General features: G+C 40.1%; 1 protein-coding gene and 1 long non-coding RNA gene across 2 annotated transcripts; one reads left to right on the forward strand and one right to left on the reverse strand.

The window, feature by feature from the left end:
- Nucleotides 1-975: 975 nt before the first annotated feature.
- Nucleotides 976-23526, forward strand: LOC122882932. Its single transcript, XR_006379497.1, has 3 exons — nucleotides 976-1407; nucleotides 14377-14531; nucleotides 22942-23526. It is a non-coding gene; the product is annotated as an uncharacterized LOC122882932 (long non-coding RNA).
- On the reverse strand, nucleotides 5626-8260 carry LOC122882929. The gene is made up of 2 exons (XM_044210901.1): nucleotides 7429-8260; nucleotides 5626-7328 (listed from the first exon to the last, which is right to left on the reverse strand). Exons 1-2 carry the CDS (start codon nucleotides 7669-7671, stop codon nucleotides 6885-6887), a joined length of 687 nt encoding a protein of 228 aa, XP_044066836.1. The 5' UTR covers nucleotides 7672-8260; the 3' UTR covers nucleotides 5626-6884.
- Nucleotides 23527-24649: the final 1123 nt, after the last annotated feature.

Consider the following 24649-nt stretch of genomic DNA (forward strand, 5'->3'; position numbering starts at 1 on the left):
TATTGGTTATAACCTAGGTTTTGGTTTAGTCTCATTAAAATTTTTTTTAGTTCATTCCTATTTGTATCCAGTTATAATGATAATGATTGCTAATGACAGGCTATTGAATTGAAGTTTATTGGATAAGCTAATGATAAGTATATGTGGGTTTTTCTTCCTCTGACGCTTGAGGTTTTCCCCACTTGTCTAGTTGTTTGATTTTTCCTTTCCTACTTGAAGTTTGTTCTTAATTATTTTGATTAGCATTTATTTTTAAGATGATTTTATGCTAAAAAGGGAGGAATTGTAATGGCAAGAACAAACGGACTCTCTGATATAATAATATACAGATATTATAATTGTTTGGCGTCAATACTTCATTTGTGTATGATTGTTTGGACTGTGAGATGAGAACAGTACACTGATAATGATGACATGGAACTACAAATTATCCTACTGACTGTTATGTCCAGACTTCAGGGACACTCTTCTCCCCGGGCTGAGGAGTCTGACCCTGAAGACTGGATAAATAACTGATGCTCTTTTTCCTCTGTACTCATTCAGAGCAGATTATACTGATGTATGTTTTGCTGCTGTGAGTCCGTCTGCAGACGCTTGAAGTAAACCTACAGAAAGACAAGTGATTGCCTTGAGTGTTTCTTTATTCTGAAGGAATTGCCACTACAATGGCATGGAAGAATTGTGACAAACCCTACATTTTACCCCTGGATAAACAACAAGCTGCCAATATCTCCCTCTACATATGCCTTACTGATTATTCAGGAACAGGACAAGATCAGATTATTCTTTTTTTCCATTGTCCTATGTAGACGATGTGCTTCCAGCGTATCCCAGCTCATTAATTTGACTGTGTTGTGCGAGTCCATCTACAGATGATAAGTTTCAAGTACAATAACTTCAGTTTTGTCATGAGAGATTAACATCAGAAAAGTGCATCATCCAGGTTTTTGTGCAACTGGAAACAGAGCACTATGTCCAAGAGGCTTGCTTGGTGAAGATAAGCAAGCCATGAGGCTGACATTCCGAAGTTTGGACTCATGAAGCAAGCTTTGGAGATGACGTTGAGAGGTGTAGACAAAAAGCCAGTGTTTGTGCTCTTTGTTTGAATGTGACACACAAAACAAGGCTGGCCACATCGTGACATAAAAAAAGGTAGAGGTGTGCATTCAGGATCTGCTGTAATTGGTGTATGAGGTTATACCCCTCTATGACAAGATGCACAAATACTGAACTGTATGCTTGTATGATTCAGTGACGTTGCAAACCGCTTCAGGCCTTTATGCTTTTGAATAAAGGTCTTTAAAAACTCACTTGGACAAGAGCAAGCTACTACAGTTGAGGATGGGACTACAGAGCTTTTCTTCACACAGAGAAGGCCACAGAGTGGCCACAGTGGCCACTAACAAGGTAAGCACTTTTGCTTATTATAAGCAAAATTCTGTGTGTAGCTCTGGACTTCTGTTCCACAAATTGGTAAGAAGTAGCATCAAAAAAATCTCCAAATAAAGAACCAACAATTTGCTATTAAAAGTAGGTGGGTAATCAGAGTGTAATAAAGTAAACTATCGTGGATACCGCTGTCTAAAATTAGTCAGATCTGAACGGTCAAAACACTCAAGGACAAGGACGAGGTCCTGGTTTAAATACTATAGTAGCCTTGAACCTGGAGGTAAAAAGAAAAAGAGTAAAATAGAGGCCATGTGATAAGACCTTAGGCCAAGTGGCCTAGAAAAATGTTACGACTGTACTTTAATTTATAACCGTCACTTTGAGTTTGACGCTCATAACTGTTACTTTGAGGATGAGCGTTTGTAAATGTAATATGTTCGCCGGATAATAAGCTTGACATTTGTGGTTACTGCTCTCAGGAGCTCGGGAGGTCTGTACATGCAAATAAATAAGCCTATCTTTTAATATATACGTGAAGAAACTCACTAGAAAAGGAAGAAAGCATTAAAGTTGCAAGTGTAAAATTATAAACAGGTGACAAGTGATTTGCCATGTACCGACTGATGAAAAATACAATGCAGTCTGTAGGAACGGGTGATTAATTATGAACTATAATATTAATTTATATTAATTAATTAATAACTATATGACAGCGTGTATAGAAAACACAAGACCAGAGCAGGTAAAAACACAGACAAAGATAGGAGTACAATTGTTTTATGCTGTTTTTTGGGATAACGTTTCTGACACTATTTGAAGGATAAGTGAGGAGGTTAAGATTAGAAAAAAGGAAGAGATAAAAACAATAAAGCTCAGTAAATGAGATAAAAGACAATAAGAGGAAATCAGGAGTGCAACAGCTAACCCAATCTCCCTACTACATTTCCTCATAGCTACCCTGTAAAACATGAGCCTGTAGAAGAAGGTTTTGTGCAAAACACCCTGCCCAGCAGAATATCTCCTGATAAGGCCTGTATCCAGTAAGGTGACATATTTACTTGATAAAGGAATAGACAGTTTTTCTAGCTATAACCATTAAAGGGATTAAAACACATTCTCAAGGGAAACTGGGTTCACAGTTCTAAAATAAAACAGATAGTGTAGAAGCAGACAAGAATTAAAATAAAACATCACTGTCACAAAAATCCTTTATACACCATTATTAATGTCTAGTGTAAAATAAAGACCAAGTAAAATAATATGTGATAAAACATTGCGTGTTGACAACAAAAATAAAAAATTTCATACTTAAATATGTACTAAGGTTAAAAATAAGTTCTTAATGCCTGTAGCTACAATTAAAGGGTGTCGGGTCCACAGAAACAGCCAGAGACACCTAAGTAAAGACATGTAAGGATGTCATAAATATCAGTACTAGACAAACAAGCTATTTGAGTGTTGTCAATGTGTATTTTCCACCAAAATAATCTATAACAGAGTTTATCTTCTACTTTCAGAGGGTGTACGAATCCAATGTAGGCATAAAAGTGGAACAATAATGAATTGCTTATTGCCTAAATGTAGTGATTATCTTTAAAATCAATTGTTTTAATCTGACAGGCAAAGACATTTAAATAAAAGAGATAAATCAGACTATATTGTCAGGAATGATTTTCATACACTGAGGTACATATGGAAACCAAATGGCTTCTCTCAAACCATGTTTAATCCATACAGAAATCATAACAATGAATAGTAATGAGAGGCAGAAATCAGTATTACTCTGCGGTCAGTCAGTCCCACACATTTTTACCTCGATCTGTAACTCATAGTGGAGGCTGTCGATAACACACACAAGAACACACATAAGAGATGAGTGCGTCTTTTGGATTGCTTACATTACATTTCTAGCACTGAGTGAGTGTAGTTCTGCATGTTCATGTTCTGCATGATTCCTTCATGTTAGCCTCCACATACAGTTTTTCCACAGTTAAGCAATATATATACCTACAGAAAAGGCAAGTAAAGGCATTCATTTTTATTTGTTCTCTTCTAGAACAAGGTGTTCTGACACCTGCCTCTAGCCAGTAACACATCTCTAAAGCTAAAAAACCTGGAGAATGGCACTTTAAGATTTGGAAGCTGTGTGCAATTCCAATTCAGCTGGTGTTAATTCTAATCTGGCCTCATAACCTCATGACTCAAAATTTTATATCTGATAGTACTGTTTCCAACAAATAAGCTTCAGAGGTAAAAAAAGAGACTTTTTTGACCTTGTTGACCTGATGGAGGCATGATTGTTTGAGAAGGCTTGTGAACAGACTTTATTCTCCTGCTGAAATGTTTGAAGAACAGAGGTCACAGAGCATTGCTTGCCAAGCTATCAGCCTGGGGTGACCTATTTGGGGTACATTTTGGAAAATGGTCAGCTCCTCTTACCAGACAGAGTAAGTGCCTGCTCCACATGCCAAAGCAGAGAAATCTCCCTTTGTAAGGTTTGGACTCATGGATCCACTGAAATGGACTTTGTCATTTATGCTGCTACTCTGAACTCTGCATCTGAACCCCTTCAATGAACAAAACCCATGCCATTTGCAGTCAGAGACGTGAAGGCTACTCTCACATTTGCACCAGACAGTGATCTGCCTTTTCATAGACAAACAGCTTCATCATGGGCATCTTGGTTCAGAAACAGGGCTCTCATTACTGCCTGATAGGTTTATATTCTTCTACACTGCCTCCTGTAATGCAGGGGATGAGCTGTTACAGGCACGGCTATTGTTATGGTTGTGAAGTCTTGGCTTTATCAAATCTGTGTTGTACATTCTGAACATTTCTGACTCCTAACATATAACAGCTGCCCAAATCAAGTTACAATGCGACTATTCTGTCTAACTTTAATATCAGCCTTCAGATCCAGCTACATTGATCCCATTCATTAAATTTGATGACTGACTGATTATACATGGCTGTGAGACACTAGTGATACAGACAGAGGTGGGAAAAATACTCCTAATAATCCTTTACTTAAGTAAAAGTACACATTATGCAGAATGGCCCATTTCAGAATAATATATATCATATTATTGGATTTTAATTATTGAGGATTCAGGATTATCAATGTGTCCTTCACTTTTATTTTTGCAGCTGATAAAGGAAGCTCATTTTAAATACTTCTTATACTGCTTGGCAGTTTCCTGAGAAAGTTTTATCTTTAATTTTAATAACACATCATCATTTCTTTGCTGACTATATCTTGTATCAATAATCTGAATCTGCAAGTAACTAAAGTTGTTTAATAAATGTCGTGGAAGTGCATGATTTCCATCTTAAAACATTGACAGACTGCCAACAATTTCTTACTGATTCACGATATGTGTGTTAGTTATATGGCATCATCTAGTAAAACTATCCGACATTCTACTCGTTATTTTACCTATTGAAATCCATTTTCTTGTCTTCACAATTGGCTATTATAAAATGCATTGCACACAACAGGTGATACTGATTCTGTTAATAAATATTCTGTTTCTAAATGTAACGCGTTAGCATACATTGCTAGTAAAAAAGCCACGCTTAACTCGTTCCCAACTCCTGTTCTTCCTCCATGTGTTAACCTAGGTGGTACATGGTTTCACACATGCAGGAAAAGGGGGGGGGGGATACATTGGATAAATGAGGTAAGCCGTTTGCATCCATCCTAACTCATACAATCCTCTGTCCACCTTTTACACAAGTTGATCTGTGCGCAACTGGGGAGGGTTCAAAAACACCAAAAGATCCAGAAAGTCTACCTTCCTTAGAGGGTGAGAAAAGACTGCTTGTAGGATTCTGGGAGGAGACTTTGTGATATGGCTTTCCCATCGAGAGAGGATGTAATATTGGAGATCACGAGGAAAGTACCTTAAGGCAAAGATAAAAATAAACAAAGAAAAAACTTTTTTTTAACAACTTGATAAAATTAATGAAATAATGAAGACTGGAGAGTCTCAGAGTAACTGCAGAATAACTGAATCATAGTAAACCATGAACTGACAAGTTTGATCTAATGAAATGTACAAAACCACTCTGCTATGGACTGATGAATACAAGACAGAGTATGGAGAAGGACTAACAGAAACCTTGAGAAAGTTTCATTTGCAGGTATCAGACAGACACCCAAAACCATCAGAGGAGCCTATTCATCCTTTTCAAGTTGGTGATTATGTACTAATCAAATGTCTGGACAAGGTATCTTTATCTCTTAGGTGGTAAGGTCCGGGACAGTCATAAAAGGTCGAAGACAGAATGGTCCATGCCTCAAGGTGCAGGCCGGCTGTCCCAGCCGCTCCCAAGGAGGCGAAGAGCCATGGCAATGGAAGGAGTGGTTCCTCCTGCTCTCCCTCTTGCTGAGCGGAGATAGACCGCTAAAGGATTGCTAGGGCTCACATCAACGAAGTGTCACTAATGGAGTGCCACAGGTGGAAAACAGCTCAGGAGCAGGGTCTAACAGCAGCACTCAGGTGCTCAACAGCAAAGTAAGGTTGCATACCACACAAACAAACGGGTACGAGAACACTCAAACTGCCCACAACATGGTGAAAGACTGTAGAACACTTCAGAAAAGACTGATGAACATTTTCTTCCAGCTCTACTCAGCATGAAGAGACAAGTGTCTCCTGTTGTTTTTAAGTGTCCTGTTGACAGATGGTCACAAAGGTTGCTATTCAAGGTTGCTATTTGACAGGAAGTGAAGAAAATAAGATGGAAATGAGGTATAACGATTTACAAGGCATTCCACCAGGTTTGCCAGTTGATGAGAAAATGCCTGAAGATGAATGTGAATGAATGTGTTTGAAATAAAGATGGATTTTGATAATCAAGGTGCTGATTAAAAAATTAAAAAACCCTGGATAGAGATTCAGATGTAGGATTTAATTGAAGCAGTTGGGTAGTGCATGTCAATATCTATCTGAGTGTGCTGCTCTTTTTGTTTAAAATGTTGTGCTAATGATTTAAGCAATAATCACTATTACCATGATATCTGTGTTTAATTAAGACATTTTTAATGGTGACATGATTAATTCACTAATAAAAAAAGGCTAATACTTGATGTTTTTCCTCTTATGCCATCAGAGGTTTTTTCCCCAAGTATTGGCCATAGGAAGTTAGGTACAATTTGGTTTTTACTTGCTCCCCATGCTAAATTGGGTGGAGAGGTTTACTAGATTGTACACTTGTGCTAACAGACTAAGGAGCCATGATTCATAGTCATCCAAAGGATAACAAGAGCTAAGTTGCTTGGCCAAAGACGGACTTTGTCATCGCAGGCTAGATAAGTATTGTTTAATCAATATGAATTTTTTTGGTTTTGATTCCTTTCTGTAACTATGTAAATAGTATGTGTGTATCTTAACCTCTATGAGTGGGAAGTATTGGGATTTTTGTAGTCCCAAAGGGGGATCTGGTGGAAACTCATAGTTAATAGTAAATACTTATGTTTTATATTAATAATATCACATTTGTTCATGAGCAATGACATTCTTGGTTTTGTGTGATACTGTCACAAGCGGCTTTTCTGAACCCAAATGCAGGACACACGAACAAGAAGGGAGGTAAGGTTGAAACAGTTTTATTGTGTAGATAGTGGGGGGTATGCGAGAAAATCGGCGTGGTTTGTGGCCGTCTTGGAGACTTGATTGGACCTGGATGAGGGAGTTCACTGGCAGCGCTTCTGGCGGAGATGAGGAGGGCTGGTTCAGGACTGGCGGGTGAAGTGAGAAGGGCTGAGCCGACTGAGCGGTGGACACGGGAGCCTGGCGTTTCTGGTCCTGGAGGAAGGCAGGCTCCGGGAGGCAAATTCGGCCAGATGGCGAGGGTGGGATGGCAACTGGTGTGGTCGCGGAGATCCGGGAGACCCAGGGACAGACTGGCGCTGCAATCACCGGCAGAGCAAGAGTCTGTAGCAGAAACAGAGGAGAGTTACCACCAGGATGGAACAAAAAGACCGAAACATCACTTACTTCAAGTGTAGTAGGAGTCGTTACGAAGTGCTCGTACGCATGTACGGAGGACGATCTGGCGTCGGCAGTGTGGAGGAGCCCGGTAAATAAGCGGTGTAGATTGGTGATGATTGGAATCAGGTGTGCCGGTGATCAGCAGCAAATCGGAGACCGGGAAGCCAGGCCAGAACACAGACACACATACACACACGAGAACAGACAGGGGACAGCCAGGGAACACAAGGGAGGGAAAAACACTAGGATCAGGGGGCATAGTGGCTAACTGTGACAGATACAGCATATGACCGTGCACCTTGATACAGAGCACTGTGTCCTAGAAGCAAGCCATGAGGCTGACATTCCAAAGTTTGGACTCATCAAGCAAGCCTTAGGGATGACATTGCAAATTCTAGACAACAAGCCAGTGCTTGTGCTCTTAGTTTGAATGTGACACACAGAATAAGGCTGGACATGCCGTGACATCAAAAAGATGAAGAGGTGTACATTCAGGATCTGCTGTTATTGGTGCGTGAAGTTAGACCCCTCTATAACAAAATGCACAAATACTATGTGCTTGTGTGATTCAGTCACTTTGCACACCGATTCAGGCCTTTATGCTTTTCAATAAAGTTCTTTAAAAACTCTGATGACTTTGCCTCCAAACTTTTGATTTCAACCACACTAATTTTGGCGTGCATGAAGGATTCATCGTCAACATGTACAATCTGCGATCAATCTGATAAATAGGACTTAAACCAGCTTAGTGTGGCTCCTTTAATGCCGATTAAATGTTGCAGTCTCTGTAATAGGATGTGATGGTCAATGTTGTCTAATGTAGCACTAAGGTCTAACAAGACAAGTACAGAGACAAGTTCTTTGTCTGATGCAATTAGAAGGTCATTTGTAATTTTCACCAGTGCTGTCTCTGTGCTATGATGCACTCTAAATTCTGAATGAAAATCCTCAAATAAACTAAGACAACTGATTGGTGAATGCTTTCTCAAGGATCTTAGAGTAAAAGGGAAGGTTAGATATAGGTCTGTAGTTGGCCAAGACCCTTGGATCAAGAGTGGGCTTTTTAAGAAGAGGTTTATTTACAGCTACTTTAAAGGAATGTGGTACATAGCCTGGTAATAAAGACAGATTGATCATTTCTAGTAAAGAAGTGCTAACTAAGGGTAAAAGCAGCATAGTTGGGATGGGGTCTAATAGACAGGTTGATGGCTTAGATGAAGAAATCGTTGAAGTTAATTGGTGTAGGTCGATGGAAGAAAAGCAGTCTAAATATATATCAGGTTTTACAGCTGTTTCTAAGGTTCCTGTGTTTAAGGATAAATCATGACCGATGATGAATTTTGTCTCTAATAATTAGAATTTTATCATTAAAGCAGCTCATGAGTCATTACTACTGAGGGCTACAGGAATACATGGCTCAATAGACCGGTGATTCTGTCAGCCTGGTTGTTCTTATTTTCCTCTACTAATATTGAGTAATAGGCTGCTCCGGCATTACAGAGGGCTATCCTACATGTTTTAAGACTATCTTGCCAGATTAAATGAGATTCTTCCAGCTTGGTGGTGGCCATTTCCTTTCAAGTTTTCCCAATATTTGCTTTAATTTGCGGGTTTGGGGGTTATACCATGGCGCTAACCTTCTTTGTTTTATTATCTTCTTTTTTAGAGGGGCAATAGAATCGAGTCTCATTCACAGTGAGCCTTCAGCACTATCAACAAGATGATAGTGCCAACATGATGATTAAATGCCAATGGAATCACTTCCTTAAATTTAGCTACAGCACTATCTGATAGACATCTAGTGTAGGAATTTTTGCCTAATGGTGTGTAGTCCAGTAATAGGAGTTCAAAAGCTATTAAATAATAGTTAAATATAAAAAAGGTCGAGGGTGTGGTTAAAACAGTGAGCGGGTTTATGAACACTTTGACAGAAGCCAATCAAATCTAATAATGAGATAAAGGCAGTACTACGACTATCATAATGGACGTCCACATGAATTTTAAAATCACCTACAATAATTACTTTATCTGTTTTAAGGACTAAAATGAATTAAAACTCTGAGAGTTCAGATAAAAATTTAGAATACGGACCAGGAGCACAGTATACTATAACAAATAGAATTGGCTGTCGTGTTTTCCAGGTTGGGTGTGAAAGACTACGAACAAGGCTTTCGAATTAGTTATAGAAAAATAGAAACAGCCCACATTTCTCAGTAAGTTTATTCTGGACTAGCTACATGCCCCACATGGCAGGGCAGGTACACTGACTTGCAGCCAACAGCACAATAACTAAATTAACCTGTATCTCAACAGGATTTACAGCGCACATACACACAATTAGCAGCAACAGCATATTATCTCAGACATACATTCAACCGGAATCTTAATAGGATTTACAATACAGGAACACTCAAAGCTGCTCCACCTTTTCGCTTTTTCGGTCCTTTATCCATTTTGTTTGTATACTCTTTCTGATTTGATTTCAGGCGTACATCCCATGTAGGGGTTTGTCAAACTCATCCATGGTCATACTGTTTCATTGTTTCACCGTTTCATTTCTCTGAAATGTATGGATATATTGTTTTATTATACAGTCTATATAATGACATCATACTAAATGGTGTGCGATATTCATGTTTTTGTATTAATCTGAATGGCCAGGATAACTTATATCTAATAGTTATTAACAACAATTTACAACAATTTGAGAACGTTTACACTACAGCAGACATCAAACTTGAACACCAACATACTGTATGTCAAAGCAACCACAGCAACTACATAGTCTACAACATAGAACTAATGCATGAGAACTGCAAGGAGGTGAAGAGAGAGAGAGAGAGAGAGAGAGAGAGAGAGAGAGAGAGAGAGAGAGAGTGCCTGGACACGGGTGAGAGATGACCCACAACCAGATCATCATGGTTTATACAGTGAGGATACAGACGTTTGATAGCGACAAGCGTATATAACGCGGATCTACCTGTCTGTTTACTGTTAACAGAGACTCCAGTCTGCCGTGTAGTTCATACACTTCACTGATAAACCACAGAATTAGGCTTCATGATCAAAGAAATTATATCATGTCAACGCTTCTGTCCATCTTCGAATGCTCTCTCTCTCTCTCTCTCTCTCTCTCTCTGCGAGACTGCATCACACTCTTTATCAAATGATGGTTTATATAATGCCTGGTTTTAGGGGGTGCTGCATCCCCCTCAGCACGAGTACTTCCCGTGTCATGCTCAAAACTAAAAGTAATTACAACACATCTGAGAAGCACCATGGCACAGGAGAGACTGGGGCTGGCCACCCTGAGAACTGAAAATTAACGCGCTGTAAGAATCAGATACTGTAGTCCTATTGCTAAGATGAACGTGTATTCACAATTCATGTAATCTTTGTTGCTCTGTTTGAGAAACCGATTTAAAGATATGTTGGCCTTAAAGGAAAAGCTTGTTCTATCTATCTTCACAGTACAGTTGTATGACAATCTGAGTTGAGTGGGCAGGTGTCATTTTACAATAATTTTGATAATGAAATCCTGCACTTTGCCACAATGACTAATGAGGAGGAGTCAAATTCGGAGTACCGAGTACCTTCTTCTCTGTGGTGGATGCCAACAGAGGATGGAAGCATTATAGTGTTGTTGTCATTCTTCTTCTGGTCTGACAAACACACACACACACAAACACATCCCTTCGTGCTATAAAGGATTGAATAAAAACCAAAAAAGACGGAAAAAGCTTGGCTGACAAGAACCACAATCACCATCTTCTCCACGCAACACAAATGGAAACCAGATGCTGAATGTATATGGTATAATAATGGCAATCTCTGTATGAAAAAATTGTGTGTTGCTGTTATGGCAGCCATTCAGTAATTCCATGTAATTTACTGTTGCTTTATTTTTAATGACTGGAATAGCTGGGCTTGTGTGTTGTTTCAGTTGAGCCAAAACTCTGTTTAGAACAAGGAGGTGATGACTTTCTAATCAGTACCAGTCAGCACTGATTTGAGTTAGATGTGTAGTTGCCTGGAAGTTTATGTAGTGATTCAATTCAGTGTTCTGCAATGTTTCTAAGATCTAACAATATGAAAATGTTTGGTGGAGCGAGCAACTTGCATCTTGACATTTTGCTGCCTTACAAGGCTAGGGTGTCTCTAGAGTAACAGTTATGTGGTTAATAAAATTAAGAGTGTTTGTCCCTGTGGGAGCATTAATGAGCTCAGCAAATTTCTTGACAATCTGCCTACTAGATTATGAGATGTCTTGTGTGTAAAATGAAGACTTTGGCTTGAGGATAACACAAGAGGAGAGCTCACAGTGTCAAAATATGAGAGCATTAATTCTGTAAGGAGCGTGAATGAGCTCAGTGAGTTTCATGGCAATCTGCCCATTAGATTTTTTATATTTCTTGTACACAAGTGAGAATTTTAGACTTATGACAGCACTAAGGGAAATGTAAAGGGTGATCAGAAACATTAGGATTCAACAGCCATTACTTTTGAGATACCTTGTCTTGAACCAAAGTGTTTTGTCACTTTATGAATTTTATGGTAGTATTTTAAGACCAGCAGTTTCTGAGATGTCTCTAAAAGCTCTGGAAAATGCTCTGAATGTGCTAGACATATTGATGAACTAGCTAATGGTGACTCTTAGTCTTACTCCAATACTGTACCTACGTACAATTTTGTCATAGATGCACTTTATTTGAGTATTTCAATTGTGTGCTAGGGGTGCACGGTGGCAGAGCGGCTAAAGCTCCTGCCTCCCAATAAGGAGATCGTGGGTTCGTGGGATCGATTCCCGGACCAGACCAACATCACACAATCTCTCTGGGTGGAGTCTGCATGTCCTCCCCGTGTTACCGTGGGTTCTCTCCGGGTTCTCTGGCTTCCTCCCACCGTCCAAAGACATGCATGTGTAGGTTAATTGATAACTCTAAATTGCCCGTATTGAATGAATGTGAGAGTGAATGGTTGTCTGTCCTTGTCTGTGTTAGCCCTGCGACGAGTTGGCCACTGTCCAGGGTGTACCCTGCCTAAGGCCCAAAGTCACTGGGATAGGCTCCAGTCACCCGCGACCCCTAACGGGACCAAGCGGTAGAAAATGGATGGATGGAATTGTGTGCTACTTCTACACCACTACATTTCAGAGTACTTTGTACTCCACAACATTTATCTCACAGCTGTAGTTACTAGTAACTTTGCAGATTAAGATTTTACTTTTAAAACAAATGATCAACTTATGAAACTTAGCGAAAGCTCAACCAGAAAGACTATATTAATGCTTACTCTATTTCAATTGTTTTTCCTTCCTCGCATCTAACTCAATCAGCTGAAAAGTTCACACTTTTCACTCCAACAAATCTGATTTTGCCTGTGAGAAAATCACCTTGTTGCTGTCACAGCAACTGTCAGCTGTCATTTCAGTGTCTGATTGTTACGACCCACCTCCACCCCATTCAATTCCAATTTTCATCAGAATCAGTTGTCCAAAGGGTCCTCCCAGTAAGTGAATAACACTTTAAGCACTTCTTTTCATTAAACTCTCCTGACTACTGAGTAACAGTATACAAAGTAGTTTGTGAACTAGCTGTCAAATTAAAATGCTAATTGTATGTTAAGTGTTTCTTTGAGGATAATACTTTTGTACTTTTACTCAATTTTGGAAGATTTGTAATGAAATATTTTTACATTGTGGTTTTGCTACTTTAATGTTAATGACCTACTGACATCAACATCCTTATTTCCAGCTGTCAGTGGAACAAAAAGTGCATGTAATCCCAAGTGAAGACGGTGTAGTCCCTAATTCATCCAGGAGTGTTCTATCGTAGAAAAGGTTTCAGTCGACCTCACTGTCTTCAAATGTGTGGTTTAAACCACACATTTGAAGACAGTGAGGTGAAGATGAGGGAGGTGCAGCCAGAAAACAATAGGCCTGATTACTGATTACTGGGACATCATGGAAACAATGAACCAGATGACTATGACTGAAACCTTTTCTACGATACAATCCCAAGTGAAGTATAATAGCTGAAATTAATCCATTCAGAGGAAAAATGCACATTTATACAAGACGAGAGAAGACTAATTTGTAAAATGTGACAGATGCGCACAGATCAGTGTGCCTTTCTATGTTGCTTTTGTTTTTATTTTTTTATTAACAGCATGATAATGTACAAACATTCAGGCAAAGAACAGCAGCACATACAAATAAAACTGACACAAATACATAACTTTGTGTGTTGCACACGCTCCTCACACTTTGTACCGAGTTGACTAACTTGCTGTGTAACCATGGTAACACTGGGTCAACGTAAGCAAGCTGGTTAGTGCGGCAATAAATCGATCTTGCAACTTATTTCAGAGTAAAGTTAGACAAATAGCTCCTAAAGAAAATTTAGGAGTGACGCTGAAGGGCGGAAGAAGACAAAATTGAAGATGGAAAAAAAGAACATGTGATGTGAATCTGACAGTCGTTTTTCTTGCTACATTAAAGTCGTGTCTTTGAATGAAATCAAATTAAACAGAACATAGCCACAGATAATTTTAACCTGGCAAGCTGGCTAGAAACAATAAATGCATTATAACATTTAGATGCTGATGCATCTGAAAAGTTTTTCATTAGAACATGTTTGCTTTTTTTTTCAATGCTTGCTAACGTTAGCTAACCTAGGATTGTATTCATTTCTATTCAGTTCAATTTATGTAGCGCCTATTCATAACAGAAGTTATCTCATTGCACTTGTTTTCATTAGAACAAGCTTGATTTCTTGCCATTTGCTTTCCAATTATGCTAAATAGTATTTTTGTAGATCATATTTGGACATATTGGACATATTTGGATAAATGGATCATTTGCATATTTGGATAAAATTGCACTTGTTGTGTAGTTTATAAATAGGCCTGGAAAATACATATAACATACCTATGTAGTGGCTTCCAGACTATATTTAAAAAACAATAATAATCGAATGTATAATCTTTTCAGGGGCATTGTTGGAATATTTTGGAGCAACCTCCGCTGCACCAGGACAATCTACCTCATCAGCTGACATGACTGCTGCTGAGGGAACATCTTCAGAGATGTCAGGGGCATCTACGCCCTCCTCTGATGAGACTGCAGCTGCAGAGGTCATAACAGAGGTGCCACAGCTTTCTACATCCTCCTCTGACGTGACTGTATCTGCAGATACATTGCAAAAGTGTTTCTTAACTTCTCAAATTTAAATATATTTTAATAAACATTGTTTTCAAATAAAGTTAGAGATTTGTTGATAATTAATTTGTCCATCTCTATTGTGTATGTGTGTGCATGTTCATTCAGTTATGAGCAGTGTGTGTGATTTGGTGGTTGCGTTGTGTTTTGGGGCCACAAACAAAATCTTGTTTAGGGCCACCAAAATCTAACTGGGAGGCCCTCTGCTGTAAAGCAAAAAAGTCAGCTATTAACCTGAAGCACAGAATAGAGTCCAAAACCTGTTTGGGGATTTGTGGACATGCAGGACATTGGCGGCTCACTCTGTGAGAGCTGGACCTTTGCACAGGGGGCCAAATGATATGGCCATAACCCTGCACACATAGAGAATGTCATGGGCTGCCACATATCCAAAAAGTGCTTTGCCACACACCATGGGTTTGTCTGTTCTGTTCTTTTTAGGTGCAATAACATTGTAGGAGGTAATGGTGCATAAAGTGTGTGTGCATCCAGACACAGGCAAATAACTGCACTGCACTGGTGTACATTGTGGGGCTAGTAACTAAATTGCTGAGTATGTTGATGCATAATGCTACACTGAGCAATTCTTTAACTGTAGACCAAGATAATCCATGTCATCTGCAAAGTACATACTGTATGTAAAATACATTACAATTTTTAAACAGACAATTTAGTCCCCTGAATTATTGTGACATAATACTTTTAGCAGATCCGCCCATATGCGTGTCTGTGCAATATACCACAGCCACAGTATAAAATGCTCCTCAGCGCTGCTGTCTATTTACTGACTCATTCAGCTATCAAGCTCCTCTCATGTGGAATCAGGTCCCAGTTTGGGTTTGAGAGGCAGACACCATCTCCACATTTAAGAGTAGGCTTAAGTCTTTCCTCTCTGATAAAGCTGTAGTTAGGGCTGGCTCAGGTGAGTCCTGAACCATCTCTTAGTTCTGCTGCTATAGGCCTCGACTGCCAGGAAACTTCCCATGTACCTCTCTCCTCTCTATCTGTATGCATTCTTAGCCCATTAGTGCATGTTACTAACTCGACATCTTCTCTCTCCCGTAGTTTTGTGCTTTCTTGTCTCTCTCCTCTCTCCTTCTGTCACTTTCTGCAGGCATTTCTGCCTCCAGCGCTGTAGAGTCTGGATCGATGATTGAATACCTTCTTCCCCCATGTTCTTGCTCAACACCCGCTACTACAATTATTATTATTATTAGTCTTATTATTATTATTATTATTAGTCCTATTATTATTTTAAAGATTATTTTTTGGGGCTTTATTGCCTTTATTTGATAGGAACAGTCGAAGAGAGACAGGAAATGTGGGGGAGTGAGAGGGGGGATGACACACAGCAAAGGGCCAGGGTTGGATTCGAACAAAGGCTGCTGCGGCAAGGACCCAGCCCTGTACATAGGGCGCGTGAGCTACCAGGGCGTCCCATTATTCCTATCATTATTATTATTATTATTTTATTAATATTAATATTAACACTACCATTACATTATTATTATTTTTAAATTATATGTGGTATTTGCATTGTGCATTTGCATTGAGAGTATTGCATTGCATTGCATTGCTCTCTTTCCTCCTGCTCTCTCTCTTCCTCTCTCAACCCAACTGGCAGAGGCAGATGGCTGACCACCCTGAGTCTGGTTCTGCTCAAGGTTTCTGCCTCTTAAAAATAAGTTTTTCCTTGCCACTGTCGCCTGTGCTTGCTCTTGGTGGGAACTGTTGGGTCTCTGTAAATAATATTATAAAGAGTACGGTCTAGACTTGCTCTATAGGGCAAGTGCAATGAGATAACTTCTTTTATAAATTGGTGCTATATTAATACAATTGAACTTAATTTATCTAATCTGAATTAATCTGTTGTGTGCAACATCCACATATTTAGTGTTTATTATGCTGAGGTCATTTCATCCTCAAGAACGTTTGTGTCATGTTTTTTTTCCCTAGAAATCTAAACTACTGTCACTGAACAGCATGTTTCTGTTGTGTTGTGTTTCCGGTTTGGATGTAACCACTGTCATAGAAAGACAGAATAAGTATATGCGGGTATAGTATGATTAAGCGCAGTCACCTTAAATCCAAATTACAGTGTTAAAGATACCATCTGATAAATAATAATAGAAAAGCAAATATGGATGAGATACTAAATAAATGGAAAAACAGAGAATGTTTCTTACCTGGGAGTTGTCTTTTATGACTATGTAAAATGACTTAAGAGATGAGAAGTGTTAAAAGAATATGCACATTGGCATGACATTTCCTGCACCATATTTGAATATGATTAATATATTCACTGTGTGTATCGGCAGGTTTTTTATATGGAAATGTGAATGAGTTTTCTTTGTTTCATCAGTAATTGGCTGTATCCCACCTGGCCTGGCCTAAGTCCTGCTCTGTTCCTGGCTAGATGACAGTGTCACTGACCTGGTGGAAACACTGCTCAGCCTGCCAGCCGGACCCCGTGCGCACACACGCACACACACACACACACACACACACACACACACACACACACACAAACGAACATAAGGATGTAGGCATGACATACATAGCTTACAGATATAAGTGCATGCACAGTACACCTGCACAGACACTCTTTCTCTCTCTCAAACACGCAAATATACAGATTAAGTTTTATCAGATGACTATCAGTATCTTGGCCAGCGCTCTGTCAGGTCATCATCACCTAGCTGACGCTGACACACACACACACACACACACACACACTGCTTCATGGTCATAGCTGACCACTCAGAATAGACCCTTGTGTTTGATGTAAGCCAACAATTATATCAAATGGAAAAAAAGGTAATTTTTATTAGGAACTACAGCCATGAGTCTATAAATGCTGCTATCTGTCTCATCAAAACAGTTGTTGAATTGTAGACTTGTTGACTTGAACACTTAAGACGCAGCATTTATTTTGTTTTATTTATGTCTTTGTCATGAGAGACAGCAATGGAAATAATGCAGGACTCTGCACTGGAAATTGCCAATTATTTCCAATAGTGAGATTAATAAAGGTTCAGTTCAATTCAATTTTATTTATATAGCGCCAATTCATAACAGAAGCTATCTCATTGCACTTTTCCTATAGAGCAGGGGGGTGGGTGGAGGAGATGGAATGCAAATTCCACATAAAATTTTAGAATATTAATAATGTAATGGTAGTGGTAATATTAATATTGATAATAATAATAGGAATGATAGTGATAGGAATAATAATGATAATACACACAATCATAGTTCCAAACTCTGTAGCTCCGGAGGCTGAAAAACCTACTGAAAGTGACAGAAACTACGGAAGAGAGAAGATGTCAAGTTAATAACATGCATTAATGGGATAAGAATATATACATATGGAGAGAGAGAGGAGGGAGAGGAGAGAGGTGCATCATGTGAAGTCTCCCGGCAGTCTAGGCCTATAGCAGCATAACTAAGGGATGGTTCAGGACTCACCTGAGCCAGCCCTTACTACAGCTTTATCAAAGAGGAAAGTCTTAAGCCTACTCTTAAATGTGGAGATGGTGTCTGCCTCTCAAACCCAAACTGGGACCTGATTCCACAGGAGAGGAGCTTAATAGTTGAAGGGCTCTGGCTCCCATTCTACTTTTGGAGACTCTGCATTCTGAGAGTGCAGTGTTCTAGTAGGGTAATAAAGTACTATGAGCTCTTTAAGGTACGATGGTGCCTGGCCATTAAGAGCTTTGTAGGTGAGGAGGATTTTAAATTCTATTCTGGATTTTACAGGGAGCCAGTGCAGAGAAGCTAATATTGGAGAAATATGATCTCTTTTTCTGGTTCTTGTCAGTACACGGGCCGCAGCATTCTGGAGAGTCTTAAGGGACTTATTCGGGCAGTCTGATAATAAGGAATTGGAATTATCCAGCCTAAAAGTAACAAATGCATCAACTAGTTTTTATGCGTCATTGAGACAGGATGTGCCTGATTTTTGCAATGTTACGTAGGTGAAAAAAAACAGTCCTTGAAGGAGTGGGAGCCTTAAGGGATAAATCCTGATCAAAGATAATTCCGAGTTCTTTATGGTGGTGCTGGAGGCCAAGGCAATGCCATCTAGAGTAACTATATCTTTAGATAATGTGTTTCGGAGGTCTTTGGGGGTAGCTTTAAATAATCTGGTTTGTCCTTTAAGCCTACAGTATCTTAATCGTACAGCATCACATCTACTAGAAAGAGTAATGAGTCTTGTGCTTCATATGTTGAGATATTTTGGCCTGTCAGTTTTAGCCTGTGATTAGCTCTGACACAAGATGCTTTGGGAATCTTTTGTTCTATGACTAATAGTTACATCCATTTTCTACCAACTTATTTCCTACAGAAGACCTCTGAATGGAACTCAGGTACAAAAAAGGATTCATGACAACATAAAAAATATATGCTAAAATAAAAATGTACTAAATGTTATCTTACTGAACAATAGACAACATTAATCCTGCATTTTGTGGATAATACTGTGGATAAAACTAGGGTATTTTTGGACAATCCCTGGTTTGGTACTAACTTGGCATTTTGGAAATGCAGCTGCTTACATTTGTTTAATTTATTTGTGTCTTTTCAAAAAAACACCACCACATATGTTTTTGAATTGATAAGTTGTAGACAATGATGAAAATATGTATTGCTTGATTAGATGGTATGCAGCTGTATGAATGCCAGCAGTCTTTTTGAAGGTCACTCAGTGGAACCGTGGAATTCCGCTTTCAGGTTTAGAACAAGTTGCTGCCACAAGAGTAGGAGTTCAAGAATCTCATGAGTGAGTTGGACAGGTGGACTGGTGCAACATTTTATTGGAGTGTTGTGGTAAATAGGGAGATGAGCCTGAAAGTAATGCTTTTGATTTGCTAACTATGTTCTATAGGCTCTCACCTATAGTCTGTGAGATCTACAGTATAGGAAAGAATGAGATAGCATAGACATAAGCATCCATCATTCCAGTTATCCATCCATCCAGGTTCAGAATGCAGTGGCGGTAGGCTGCACAGGGTAACCCAGATGTTCTTCTCCCTAGCCAGTTCCTCCAGCTCTTCCTGGGGGAACTCCAAGACGTTCCCAGACCAGATGGTATATGCAATCCCTCCAGAATTCTCTGGGTCTGCCCCAGGGCCTTCTCCTAGTTGGACATGCCCAGAAAACCTCTAAAGGGAGGCGTCCAGGAGACATCCTTATCAACCGAACCATCTCAACTGACTCTCCTTGAGGAGCAGCAGTTCTCCTCCAAGTTCCCTCATCACCACAACAGTCCTGTACAATGCCCGCAATAGTGTTGATACCACACAAATTTGCCTGACAAGCTTGCGCTCCATCTTATGATCACTTGTAAACAAGGTACTTGTACAGCAGTCCACAGGTTAGCATATGATTGGCATGACCAAGGTGCAAGGTGTCAAGGAAGCCATTTTGTGAAAAAAGAAAACCCCTCTTTGAACAGAAATGGTGGTCTGAGATTAAATCTGCCCAAAGTTTACCACAGTGTATTAGCACATTGGTCACGCCAATCATATGCTAATAAGGTACTGAACAGTGATGAGGGAGGTGCAGCCAGAAAACAATAGGCCTGATTACTGATTACTGGGCCATCATGGAAACAAAAGAAGGTCAGTTTCAGGTGAAACTAGCAAATCAACAGATACTCAGGTAGACTCCTTCCTGAGGGCAGGGCTTATGTAACACAGAGTAGCTTAAATTTCTGAGTTCCCGTTCCATTTTAAAAAAAATGAGAATGACTTCTGGATGGGAGCTGAAACGTCTTGATTGTGAAAACAGTGTCCAGATGACTACGACTGAAACCTTTTATACGATAGAACACTCCTGGACGAATGAGGGACTACACCGTCGTAAATAACCAAAATAAACTACACAAAACATTACTAATGGTGTGGGGTAAATTAACAAAATAAACCAAATGAGAAGTATGCCATCCCAAATGATACTGAATGGACAAAGCGGGCAATGCTAAATCAGAAATGAAATGAATTAAATCATCTAGGCTGCATGGGATACAGGCACGTGAATTACAGTCAAGGACAAAGTAAATGCAGCAACCTTAAGCCCCACTCACAATGCACATGCAATGCACATGTCCCGGCTAAGAAGGAACTACTGATAGTTATGTCAGCGCATGACAGTTCAGAAAATTAACAATCAATAACACAAACCAACTATAGGTAAAGCAGCAGCTTTTTTGTGGCGTGAGCCAGAGTAGCCATTGCAGCTCCCCAGTACTGCTGACACCAAAACAGGATCAGGAAGGAAATCAGGAAGGGTCTGTGAGCTCAGAGGAGGGGTTGGGGGTGCTCATTCTGACTGAAATGTTGAAAAAGAAAATAAACGTTTTGTCTCACTGCTACGACATTAACACAATATCATTTTGTACGATCGATTTAGCCAACCCTTGCCTTACAAACACGAAGCATTAGCGGTTGGCATTAGCATGTAGCTAATGTTAGCTTTTGGTAGGGTAACATAGCACGACATCAGTTAGTGTCATAGCATTTAGCAAACATCACGTGGGCCGTATGTGATTTACCTTCAACTGACTGGTCATCCGTTTCTGTGTCTTCCACCATGGCTTCCAACAGCGCAGTAGCTGAGTCTTTCGTTTTTTCCGCTGCACCAGAGGTCCCTGGGGAAAGTTCCAGTGGAAACGCAGCCTTAGATTCTGATTAGGATGCCTCCTGTATCCTTCCCTGGAGGTATTCCAGGTACATTTAACTTGGAGAAGAGCATCCTGAAGGCTTTACCTATCCCATGTGGCCTAGGAATGCCTCGAGGTCCACCAGGAAAAGCTGGAGGACGTGGCTAGGAAAAAGGATGTCTGGGCTACCTTTTTAAGCCTTCTTCCACTGCAACCTGAATTCTAATAATCTCACACCAGCATATTGCTTAAAGAAATCAGTTTCTGAGTATTGTCACTGATCCCTGTGGAGATGACAAGTACAGAAGGGTGAGAGACAGGAAATAACTTGAGCTCCCTTTAGAGTTTCTTTAAATCTCACTGCCACCAAGTAAACATGGTAGCATTTATTTACCTGCCACAGTTAGTGTGCTTTTGCGTGAGTGTGTATGCATGGTTTGTACATATGCTGTACCTCGTCTCTACATTTAGATTGCTACTGTTGTTCAGCCAGCCCGTGGCCTCCTGATGGGGTTATGAAAACTGACTGAATTTGAGATCCAAATAATGACTTCCATTATGGTAATTTCAAATCGTTCGCCTCCATTTTTGGCCAAATGACTACCAATAAACACCTTAATTATGGCCTGTTAAAAAAAAACTGTTAAAAACCACTGTTGAAAAATAAATCTGTTTTATGATTTGACATTGCTGTAGTTGAGGTTTGGTTTGTTTAGGCACAAACACAACTTGGTTAGATTTAGGGAAATATTGTTGTTTGGGTTAAAATTACTTAAAATTTAAGGTAAGTGAACAATCGTGGTCATGGTTTACAGAAAGTGATGTTGACTGTTGGTAGGAAAAAGGAAACATGTCCTGTGTTGCAATGTTTTGCTATCGCATCCGTCCACCATGACCTCCTCCATCTGTGGTCTTTGTTGCTCTATAATAAGATCATCTGAGTTCATCTCTTGCTCCCGTCACAAGTCCTACGGCTGCTAGAGAGCTTTGTCACTTGAACATAAACACGTTGTTTTGGGGCACTTGCTGAAACAACGAATTGTTTAATTTTTTCTTGGGAGGACATTCTCCATCTTTCAGCTCATTTTGGTTTTCTGGCCCGCAACTTTACTGTTTTGATTCACTCTCACCGCTCTCATCAGTCCAGTATCAGGCAGCAGTTTTCAGCGAAAAAGCTCTAAAAACCGACTGTATGCTACCTCCTCACCCAGAGGAAAGGAATTCAAAATAAGATCTCTTCTTTGTCCAGCCTATTTCTCCTAGACATAATTGAGCTCAATTTAAAATGAATGAGATTTTGACAATTTCCTCATACTTCTTAAATTCAGTTCCTGAGATAAAGCCAGGAGCTATATCTGCAGTCTCTGCAGCTTCTGCCTCCGAAGCTGCAGAGACTGGATCTGTGGTTGTGTGCCACTTGCTGCCCCCGTGTTCCTGCTCGACAACTGCTACTGCCTTTGTTGTTATTGGCTCTGTTACTAATACTGTCATTATTACTATAGCTGTCATTCCTATTATTATTATTAATTTATTAATATGTACACTAAAATTACATTTCTACTATTTTAAAAATTGTAGGTGGTATTTGCATTGTGATGTGGTACATTGTGGTATGTGTTGTGATGTTGTTCTGATATGAGGTGAGTAACAAGTTATTGTTGATGTTTCCTCAGATCAGTAAGGCATCCACTCACAATATCCCCTCTACCTATGCGGTCTACATGTTTCCTGAGCTGGACTGGTTCTGGCTACACATACTCACTCTGCTGAATGGCAGGTAAACATGAGACAGAGTGTAAAGAGAATGCAGATTATCACCCAAACCAAAAACTGATTACCTCAGCTCAAGACAGAAATGAGGGTGTAATCAGTGAAATTCTTATGAAAAAGAGATTGCTGGACCCAAATGCAAGACTCAGAGAGATGTTAGTAGAATACGAACTCAGTTTATTTGAGGATTTTGAGATGAGGAGAATGATCTGGTGGAGTGGAGAAGCAGAACAGGCAGTGAGGGCTGTTCCGTAACTTGAGGAGTTGTCTCAGCGTGGTGGAGAGGCTGGCAGACAATGTAGACCGACACGTGGACTCTGGGAATTGTTTGGCATGGCAGAGAGCAGAGCAGGTAGCAGGAATCTTCAGACAAGAGGCGAACCTGAGCACAGGGAAACAACAGGTCAGGCAGGAATCCAAACACATGAAGCAATATCACAAGACTAGAGTTACTTGGCAGTTCCGTTACCACGTAGGCTATGGTGATTAGACCCCATCCTCACGTCATACTTTGAGGTAGTAGTGATGCCATGAGCTGTACAGGAATATCCCCCATGATGGAGTCTAAACACAGGTGGTGGTGATGGTGAAGGGGTGAAAAGTAACGGCTGAAGATCTGGATGGATGAGATGTGGATTGGGACTTCTGATGTGCTCACTAGAAGCACCAACTGGAAACACTGGTTGTAATGAAAACTGGAGGTGAGTGGGTTGGAGGAGGGTTGCATTGATTGAAATGACAGCTGATAGCATCAGAGATAGGAATTTCACTTTCAATTCCCATGCGTTTGACATATAAATAAATCTCTCTTGGGATGTCAAAGCCAGACTGGCACCTAGTCCAGGTGCAAAGGGGTCTCTGATCCAGTTTTGGTGGGAATTGTCAAGGTCAGGGAAATAATCTTAATAGTCTGAAATATCCCTGCAGGTGCTCCAGGTGTGATTGAATGAGTGGTTAAATGGTGCCTGAATCAACACCGGATGACAGCACCTCTTGATGAAGGTGTGGGAACATCTCTGTCACTCCCTCCTGAAGTTTGCACGACCCCAGAGCTATCTTCTCTGAAAAAGCCTGCACTTTGTCCTGAGCATGTAATATGTATGTATTACACCACTGCATTCAGTACATGTACAGTAGAAGCTGGAAAATGTCTGACATATATGCACGTTTCTGAATCCATGATGCATCTGAAAAATGTCCTGCCAGCTGATGATTTTCAGGTGAGAGGAATTCAACAATCTCCCTTCGCAGCTCAAACACACGATTGAGAGCCACCCCTTGTGAAAGCCAGTGTATGTTGGAGTGGAGCAGTAACCCCTTAAATCTGGCGGCCATTTCGTTACACGAAATAGTGAACAGCTTGTGTGTTATGGGGCGGGCTTTTGTGAAATTCACTACTTCTATAACTTCCTGTAGTATGTGATGCAGTTCATCATCCATCTGTTTCCCAACAAGAGCCTTGCGATGGAGCATGCAGTGCATGGCGTGCATTGGGGTCTTTCTGCTGAATGAAAGCTGTCACTTTTTTTGCCGGTCATAGCCGCTGCCCCATCTGAACACACCCCCACACAATGAGGCCAGTCAAGTCCATTTGAGGGAATGTACTCATCT

Source organism: Siniperca chuatsi, linkage group LG10, assembly GCF_020085105.1.
Source record: "Siniperca chuatsi isolate FFG_IHB_CAS linkage group LG10, ASM2008510v1, whole genome shotgun sequence".
Taxonomy (NCBI): domain Eukaryota; kingdom Metazoa; phylum Chordata; class Actinopteri; order Centrarchiformes; family Sinipercidae; genus Siniperca; species Siniperca chuatsi.